The sequence below is a fragment of the Camponotus floridanus genome, unplaced genomic scaffold (assembly GCF_003227725.1).
Source record: "Camponotus floridanus strain SB8 unplaced genomic scaffold, Cflo_v7.5 scaffold139, whole genome shotgun sequence".
Lineage (NCBI taxonomy): Eukaryota > Metazoa > Arthropoda > Insecta > Hymenoptera > Formicidae > Camponotus > Camponotus floridanus.
In genome coordinates this window covers 72400-82933 of record NW_020229258.1, presented here as the reverse complement: position 1 = coordinate 82933, position 10534 = coordinate 72400, and the positions used below count along the sequence as shown (strand labels likewise).

Genomic DNA, 10534 nt, shown 5'->3' with positions numbered 1-10534 from the left:
GATCACGCACGCGCGCATATCGGAAGAGACAAAACGGGCCATATTGTGTGTATATCCCAAGTAAATGTGTTTATTCTTCGTAAGCGTAAAGTCAGTCGTTTCGTGATCGTTTTTGATGTAAATATACGAATTCCCGTTGCCGGTTTTCTTCGTTGAGGAATCGACTAAGTGCTGTATCTAGGAAGATACAAGGAGTGCGTGAATCAGAATGGTCCAGTTCACTAAGAGACAATGGCTCACCCTAATTGTCATTAGCATTGCTGATTTTGCAAATGCCATCTGCGTTTCACTGCAAGCACCTTTCTATCCTCAAGAGGTAAGGATAGTAATCGTCGTAGATTCTCTATATGGGAACAATTTTTCCGAATAACTGCATTTGTAGACGAAAAAAAAAAAGAAACCGATGAATGATCTTGCTATTTAATTTTTTACTTTTCTAAAAATGCGGTACCAAATAAAAGTTTTCTATCTTTAAAGTATCTTTAGAATTTCAAATGATAATATTGTTTACAGACTCCTCATTTCTATAGACATAACATGATAATGCTCTATTTATAGTATCGTTGATATATTATGTGTCAATTTGGTGATATAATTATAAAAAATCTATTTATAAGTTATTAGAAATAAAAGAAAGATTTTAGCAGATTTAAATTCTTACGGATATAAATCTCAAACACGGAAATCTTAAACTATGATGAGATATTTACAAATCTCTAGTTCTATGATTGTTTTCGATTTAGAATAAATCATCAGAAATAGAACATTTAAATATTTCCATTGAAAATATGAAAATATAGAATGTATTGTAATGTGTGTGCAGAGAGAACACAATTTAAATTCATTAAGTTTCAGAGACAAATTTCGGAATTAAGGAAGACAAATATAATAAATATATTTGTTTTCTCTTAAACTCTTGTTTTCAATATTATTAAATTTACTGATATCTTTGTCACATTTCGTTAGCATGTTTATTTTTGTTGGATATTAAAATTGATTTTAAAACGAGTTTTTAGTACGCATTATAATATTGAAATAACTTTTTATAAACTCAAAAATTTAAAAAATTAAAAGATAAAACTCTGCAAGATATAAAATTATTTTATTAATTATTTTTATAGTAAACATTTATAGTCTTTCTCCTTTCATATCGCAACGAGATGCCATTATTGAATAAGATGATAAGGAGATCAGTTACCCGCGTTACTCGTTTTCGATTTTTTCATAATCGATGTGTTGCTTGAGATTAATCTGTTAGTCTCGTACACATTGTCAGATTATACATGATCACTTCTAACTCAAAATAATATATTTCGATGAGATTCTTTTTGGCTATTGTCAATTTTAATGTTATTTATTACTTATTTTTTTATATTTTTTATATTTTTATATATTTTATGTATTTTTACGGCAAGCGGAGCCATTCATGCCTAGTTATTAATAACTGTCTTCAATATAATCAGTTGTTCTGCGTTAGTAGAACAGAAAAGTGATATGTTCTATCATTTTATACCATATGAATAATAATGCTTCGGTATTTATCTTAAATAGCATATTTAACCGCAAAAGAAATTGAAATTTTCATCACTTTTATATTTATTACATTCACTATTTTCAATTTCTATTGTACTACTTTATCTTTCATCATGTTCCTCAACATTTTCAACTTGTTATATTCTCTTTATCTTTGTTAAATTTAAAAAATTAAATTACATTAAAAGATTATTGTAAATAAAATTTATGTGATATTACAAATTTACATAAAATTATTTATCAATTTATTGAATCTTTCTGAAGAAAAAAAATTGATTAAAATATTATATTTGATAAAATCAAAAACGAAACTTTTCAAAAAAGTATGATTTGTTTCATTTTTTATAAAATAATATTATCTAGAGTTTCTGCAAATTTTTCTTATATTATCTTTTTCTTTTAATTTTTTGTCTCAATTATTTTATTACATGCACAAAACATCACTGTCATAAGATTAAAACTACGAAAATTACGATATTTTATTGAAGTTTTTATGCATGATCACATATGCGTTATATATATATATATATATATATATATATATATATATATGTGAAGTTAACATATTATTTTTATAATGTATTACAAATTGTAAATATAAATCGTATATATAAAGACATTGAAAACTCAGTTTTTCATATAATTTTTAAGAATAAACTTAAGGGTAAAAATTAAAATAATTATTATTAGCAAAAATTAATAATAAAACTTATAACATAAACAAATAATAATAATGTTCACATTGATGAAAGATATAAAACGCACAATCAGGATTTATGTTGATAATTTTTATTAACCCCGAGTAATTAACTGGTTGTAGTTCATATAAAACATATCTATCTTAATTTGTTTCTTTGCAGAAACGCATTATGATATGATTAAAAGATATTATAATGTCAAATTGTAATATTGCTGATAATTTGGAGATATTAACGATAATTAAGAATGAATAAAAAAAACGCATATAACGTAAATAGTTTATAACAGCATATCAGAGAATATTACAATTAATTTCAAACTTTTCATGCAATAAATACATTTTCAGAATAAATTAAATAAACTTTGCAAATTCCCTTGCAATACATTTGATAAAAAAATCTTAATTTTTTCTAGTTTATTTATAAAAATAAAATTATAATGTGCAATTGAAAAATATGATAAATGCAAGGTATTACTTTGTAATTTAACTTATCTTATTGCAAACTACTATATTAATTAATCAAACTATTATATTAATTATTTTAATATTGACACAAACTAAGTTTTATTTAAACTGTTTAAACTACTTGAAATGTTAATAGATATATAAAGGAAGACTTTTTTTATAGTTTAATTAATTTAATGTGAAATTTTTCTTTGGGTCACAAAAGAGGAAATTTTTATCAATATTGATAATAAAATATTTTACATCACTTTTTTATTTTGTATAAGGAAATATGAATATATATTGGAAAAAATAATACATATATATATATATATATATCATTTTTTCCAATATATAAATATATATATATATATATATATATATATTATTTTTTCCAATATATAAATATATATATATATATATATATATATATATATATTTACTCTTATGTCACTGTAATGTATATCGCATGATAAGAATTTTTTTCTTTTATTTCTTATGTCTTTCAGGATCAAAGTCTTTCCATCTATTCAAATCAATTTTCGATTTTTATGTTAGAAATACATATCACATGATACATCACATAATTTTTCAGTTATTTTACGTATGTTATGGACAAAATACGTGTTCAAGGGCGTTTTTATCTATCGCAGGAGGCCAAACGTACGATTTGTAGTCTTGCCGCATGGAGCAAAGCTACAAAGTTTATCGGGATATTATCTCGACGAATATTAATTGCAATACGACAAGAGATAACCGACAAAGCTACTGCGTAGCTCGAAGCTGTATCTTTGCCAATATTTCGTTAACAAATTAATACGTATGTAGCATATATGTATATAAATGTAAATGTTCATTAGCGTGAATATTTCTTCTTCACAGGCTGAAAAGAAAGGAGCCTCACCTTCGGAATATGGCTTGGTCTTCGGAATTTTCGAACTGGTGGTCTTCATCATTAGTCCATTTTATGGACAGCACGTGAGTTTCTGACATAATTATTATAATTAGTATAATGATTATAAAGGGATGGCGCAATTTTAAAATATTTTATTATATTTTCAAAAAAGTGTCAAAATGCGTTATTATTTTATTAATTTATAAAGCCATATATAATAAAATTCTTCCAACCATAATTTAAAGATGCATTTTTTTGTTAATATTTCTGCGGTATCATAAATCAATTTATCTTATCTATTTGCATCTTAAGTATTTAATCTAAGAAAAAATATATCTATTAGATAATATAAATAAAATATTAAATAAATAGAATAATCAAAGAAATGATGAAAATATATCATTTAAGGATAATTTTACAAATATATTTATTATATTATGAAGAATAATACACAATATTTTTATTGTTATATAAAATTTAAAGCTTATAATGTGAGCCTATGTAATTAGAATTCAAAAATTAGAATTCAAATGCAAAGTGTTGAGGTTTGCCACTTACATTATTATTAAATTATTATTGCATGTAATTTATTATAAATTAACAGTTAAGATCTTATGCTTTCGCCTCTACGACAATAATTTAATTAACGAGTCACATTTATTGTTTTTTGCAGCTTAATCGAATCGGCCCGAAGTTTTTATTCAATGGTGGTATCTTGACTACAGGAACCTGTGCCATATTCTTCGGTTTATTGGATAAAGTCAACGGTCATTATCCCTTCATAATACTATCTTTTATGATCAGAATTGTGGAGGCATTGGGAAATGCTGCATTCCTGACAGCTAGCTTCGCCATTATTGCCAAAGAGTTTCCAGACAATGTCGCCACGACATTTGCCAGTTTAGAAACTTTTTTCGGTTTGGGTCTCATGGTTGGTCCCACCGTGGGAGGTGCACTTTACCAAGTAATGTATTCTCAGGATAACATTCTCTGCAAATTCTTCTATTTAACGCTTTAAACGCAAATATCTATATTTTGCTTAGATTTACAAAGTGATATATTCTAGAAATATTAATTATATATTAGATATTATTAATATATTAATGATTATTAATATATATATATATATATATATATATATATATATATATTAGGTTGGTGGATATACCACTCCATTTGTGATCCTTGGATCAGCGTTATTCTTGGCAGCTGTCAGTACTGCATTCATTCTACCTATGCACAACGATAGTGATCGAGATCAGAGCAATACCGGAGGTATTATACGAATAAATATTTAAGACTATAAATTCTAAATCTCCCTCTCTCTTTTAAAATATATATATATATTATTCGTGTTATGATTTACAGGAGTGACAAAGGTCTTGAAAATTCCTGGCGTGATGATTGCCTCTATGTCAATAATTGCAACAAGCATGAGTATCGGATTTTTGCAAGCAACTTTGGAACCGCATCTGAGGCAATTTAAATTGAGTCCGGTCGTATTAGGATTGATGTTTGTCATTAACGGTGGCACATATGCAATAACTGCGCCGGCCTGGGGTTGGCTTTGCGATAAATATTGGCATCCAAAGGTAATTTTATAAGAAAGATAATTTTATATTAAAGAGAGAGCACTCTCGTCACAATAATTATTATATTTATAGAAATTTAGCTTTGAATTAAACATTTACAATTTTTTTTTGAATGCAAGGACTTAGATGCTTCAACATTGTGTATTAAAATATAATGTTTTTTCAGATGGCAACCATTGCCGGTTGCATTCTCGTAATAATCAGTTTCTCTTTGGTTGGTCCGGCACCGTTTATTCCGTGGCCTACCGTAATCTGGATGCCTATCTGCGGCCTCGTGATCCACGGCTTGGGCATGGCTGCTCAACTGGTTGCGAGCTTCACGGATGCCTTGCGGACATCTATGTAAGTTCCATAAGAATAGCTTTGGATATTCGATCATTTCAATTATTTCTACACTACGAAATGTGCGATCTTTTATTTACGGATGGTCCAAGAGCTGTATATATTGTTAAAACTAAAGAAATTATAATTTTTAACAATATTATTTATTTATGACACAAGATCGTACGGATTTCCAAACAATCTTGAGACTTATGGTCTCATCAGTGGATTATGGACAAGTACTTTCGCCCTTGGTGCTTTCATCGGCCCTAGCATTGCTGGAATTCTTTTGGATAATGTCGGTTTCAGAAACGGGTCCATGTTTATCGTGATACTTCATATGCTAGTAGTACGTATGATCCACTTTATATTATTCGATACATGTGAGATATCTATCATAATTTTTTACATTTATTTTCTATAGCTAAATAATTTCAAATCTAAGTCGTCCAGAAAAAAAACATCACAATCTTACAATTTATATTCCTAGTTGACGTATTAAGTAAACTGTTGTAATTGCAAAATTAACTTTTTTTGTTAAATTTTTTTTCCGACAATAATGATATGAAATTAAATTATAAAATTAATATATATGGACATATTTTATTTTTAATATTTAAGCTATCAGGAATCAATAATCTATTTCACGTCACCGTATGCATATTACTTTGCATAAACTTTGAATTAGAAATATATATTTTCCTTCTATATTTCATCAAATATTCCAAATTCGATCTAATCGCAACTTGTGCATCTTTTCCAGGGCGCGATAGCCACAGTATTCCTAAGCAGCTGCTCTCGCTCACCCAAGCCATACACCGACGTTGGCACAGTCGAGAATCTCAGAGCACCTTTGATGGATAGCGTCCGATCGGGCAGCGGCAGTTTGCAGCAAAATGGACGGGGTCAGAGTGTGCCGATCGATAGGCCCAACGGCATGAATTCGCTCATCGTGTGCAACAGTTATTCGAACAGAGCGGGAGCGTGGTCTAGAGCGTCGTACAGTGGCCGCTATTCCCATAGCTATGGATCTATAGAAAATAAGAGATACCTGGAGTTCGCCACGTGATCCCGTTCGATCACCTTTATACGAAACAATAACAACAACATGAGCAGAATATTACTTTTGCGTCCATCGTTCACTCTTTGACCATCATTCAAACAGTCTCAGTTTCCGCGACGTATGATTCAATCAAAAAACGCGAGAAATATTTCAGAGACATTTTGTTTTCAGAAAGTATATAGACCAAAAATCAATGTCTCATTATTAATTTTTTTATTTTAATAATTCGTATATGAAATTACATAATAATACTCATCATGATGGTAATATATACATATATTATAAATATATCACGACAGATATTATATTGTGCGTATAATTTCAAAAATTAAAATATATGTATATAAATACAATAGACACAATACTGTACCATAAATAGTATTGTAAATCTTTCTTCTATATAATAAGCTTGCTTTAACGATAATAGAGAGAAAGGGAGGAAGAAAAATGAAGAAACAAAGAGCGTTGCCGAATTTTTATCATAAGTAGAAATCAATTGTTACAATTAAATAATTTTTATTATGATCAAAAACTAAATAAAATTTATTATGAGAAAAAATTGTGTGTTAACTTTGGAATATTCTTGAACTCATTAACTCTTAAGTACACGAGTTTCTTTTTATTGCTTCTTATATATGCGATCATAAATTTTTAATCTTTCGTACCTTCGGCTTTCCCAAAAGAGATGTGTTCCATTTGAAGACAATTTTATAGGTTTTTGGAAGTGCTAGTTTTTGGAGGTGATTCCAAATTTATCATCAAAATTTAAATTCAAAATGGATTCAAAATTCAGATTCAAGATGGACTAGTGACTATGATAAGCTTAAATATCAATATATTTAAAATGAGCTTAGATTTTATTTTTTTAAATATATATTATGTTTTCTTTTTGAATATACACACACACGTTCGACTCGTAGCGTTGTTATATATACACTTTTTTGCAAGCCACGTATCTGTCGCAAGACTTGGATGCCCGTTGCACGCGTCGTCTTACTTCACGAACACTTTAATTACACATATAAATTATTATAATATTTATATAAAAGTGTAATCACATAAATAAAACTTAAAGTTTATAATTAGCGCATAATTCTATGATTTTTCGATATAATATATATGATTATTCGTCATTCTCTAAAAGTTTGATTTTTTTACAAAGTTTAGATAATTATATTTTATTGTAATCATTTCAAAGTACGCGATTTTTTTACATGTCACCTTTTACATGTAAACCTCTGTTTGAACCTTCTTTTCTAAAACAAGTCGAACTAAAAGTCGATAAGATTATTTGTTTAAAATTTATGATTTTTTTTATAGGTGGGGCATATATGTATGTACCGGAGGTACGAAAGGGTTAAAATAAAATTTTAAAATACAAAAAAATTACAAAAATATTTTCCATTAATAGCAATTAGATATGCTCGAGATAAGAGATAATTTTACATTGATATGCATAAATCGCGTGATTTTTCAGTGCATTCAGTGTATAATTAATAAAGACTGTTAATTTTTAAGATTAAATAATATTTTAAAACTAAAATGCAAAAATAAAAATAAAAGTAGTTAAATTTTAAAAGCAACACAGTTCCTTCTCTGTCTCGCAGAGAGATTATCTGCTTTTAATATTTGAGAATTATGAATCACTCCGTGCATTTACACGTGCTGAGTTCACAGAAGGCGAGTCTTTTTTTACATTGTTATACATACATAGACAGGAGCGAGGAAAGACAGTCGTGCATACATTGTTAAAGAATTCGTGCACGTGCGTGGGCGTGTCATGCATGCATGAACAGCTTGGAATTCAAATTAAATACGAGAAGAAATGACATTTGGAAATTTGACGCGGTCGTTAAAGGCAACGAGAATCGCATGAAAGTAAATTTTACTAAAGAAAGAGAAGGGATATGTATTAGTTGATAATACAATAATGCGAAAATAAAATATATGAAAAAAAATATTATTACTGACAGGCGATTAATATTTACATTAAAATATCTAAAAATTAATTTAATTATTTTTAGCTACGATAAAAGAAATATAAATAGAAGTATTTATTGACGAAATTTTTTGACTGAAAATTATTTCTTAAATGAAACTAAAACAATTAAAAATATGTCTGTGTAATTGCAGTATTTAATCTACTAATACGTTGTTTTTTTGTCTTCTTTCCTATTGAGCAGGTATTTTTTGCCGTGCAAACAATTTTTTTCTATCCGATTATTACAATATACAAGTTCAATTATGATTGACAAAAATATTGCAATTATCTCGTTATTTCAATAAAAATTATTATATTTATATATGTATACATATATTAAAATTATACAATTAAAATTATAATTTGCTAAAATTATATATATATATATATATATATATATATATATATATATAAAATACATTTATAATATTATTAAAATAACATAATAAAATTATAACATTGTTAAGTTTGTATAATACATAATACATAATACATAATATAAATTGTGATAATTTTAATTAAAGGTAAAGGATGTAATAATTTTTTTTAAATTAAAGTCACCGAATTTATTAAAATATGAGTAATTTGTTTTATGCACAAAACAAATGTTATATTTTTTCCTTCAAAGAAACAAGCTAAGAAATGACGCTTTGTTAAGTACGAGCGGAAGGAAGCAGTGAAAAAGACTAAAGAAAAAAAGAGAGAAAGAGAGAGAGAGAGAGAGAAAGAAATTCGAAGAATTTGAAAATCTTCTTTCCTTCTTCAAACATAGCCGAGCACGAAAGCGAAGTAGAAGAATGAAAGGAAGACGAGAGAATGATTAACGTATACGGCGTTGTTCACCGGTGTGCATCGAAGTGTCTGTCGAAGCACTAGCTTCCCTTTCCCTCCTCTCATCCCTTTTCTCCAACGATTCCTAACAACGAGATATAAGGTGTTACGTCGCGAATTCTTACGGATCTTTTTGTCCTGACCGCTTGAATGGAAGAACTTCGATGTCAGAAGGAACAACAGTCGGGGCCAACGCGAGCAATTAGTGAATTTACGTAATAAATGTTCCTATTTAACGTAATTGAAAGAGAATTATATTTGAGATTTATCCTTTCTTAAATTTATAATTAATTCTTTGATTGAAAAAATCTTATATACATGTTAGAGATTAAAAATTCTATAGCAAATTTTTAGATTAAATAATCAATTAAAACGTTTCATTGTTGTAAAATTTATATCAGTATTTTATCGCTTTATATTATGATATGAAAATAATAAGTCTAAGTAATATCTAATAATTATATTGTATTTTCATTTCATTGATATGTGACCAAAAATTTTAAAAATTAATTCGCTCATGTGCAAATTGAGTGTGTCATTTTTCTCATATTTAATAATTAATCTTATTTAATGAAAAAATTGCAATCCCGATCGATTTTGCGTTTATTTCTAAAATATTAATTGTTTCATGACAGACTACAAATAAATTCAATTTAAATTTAATAAAATCTAAATATATCCCTTTGAAATAAGGATGTTAAATAACTTTTTACTAATTTACTAATGTCTTCATTCTTTTTAAAAAACTTACTAAAACAATAAGTGTCTATTCGAAAATTTATTTATTATATCTTAGAAAATTTTAGAAAAAAAGATCAGAATATGAATTATTCTTCTAAATTAAACAGATTATAAATAAACGTCGATATCAGCTCTCATGCGGGTAGATAAGCAGGTACCAGTACACCTTGCTCCAGACTTCTCTCATTCCATCAGGTGCACCTATCGAGCGAGGTGCTGCCACCTAAACAGGTACACCCGCAGGTATAAAGGTAGGCACATACACAAATGCACAACGCACACATACAATAACAACTCGCGGAAAGAAGCGTATGCATAGAAAGAGGGTTGTCGGTCGTTCCTTCCACCTCTCCCTTTTATTAACCGGTAGAAGGGGCTCTGATGCGCAGGCGCAAAGACCCATGAGTCCTTTGCACCGAGAGGAACGGTCGGG

At 28.1% G+C, this 10534-nt stretch overlaps 1 protein-coding gene across 1 annotated transcript; it reads left to right on the top strand.

Moving 5' to 3' along the window:
* Positions 1-6703, top strand: LOC105256902 (MFS-type transporter SLC18B1). Its single transcript, XM_011267219.3, has 8 exons — positions 1-316; positions 3560-3655; positions 4246-4536; positions 4727-4847; positions 4941-5164; positions 5331-5506; positions 5666-5834; positions 6249-6703. Exons 1-8 carry the CDS (start codon positions 209-211, stop codon positions 6552-6554), a joined length of 1491 nt encoding a protein of 496 aa, XP_011265521.1. The 5' UTR covers positions 1-208; the 3' UTR covers positions 6555-6703.
* The last annotated feature ends 3831 nt before the right edge of the window (positions 6704-10534 follow it).

Excerpts from the sequence above, each read along its gene's own strand:
- LOC105256902 (XM_011267219.3), top strand. The coding sequence starts at position 209 with ATGGTCCAGTTCACTAAGAGACAATGGCTCACCCTAATTGTCATTAGC. Across the intron at positions 3,656-4,245 it reads GTCCATTTTATGGACAGCAC|CTTAATCGAATCGGCCCGAA; the intron begins GTGAGTTTCTGA and ends TGTTTTTTGCAG. Across the intron at positions 5,165-5,330 it reads ATAAATATTGGCATCCAAAG|ATGGCAACCATTGCCGGTTG; the intron begins GTAATTTTATAA and ends ATGTTTTTTCAG.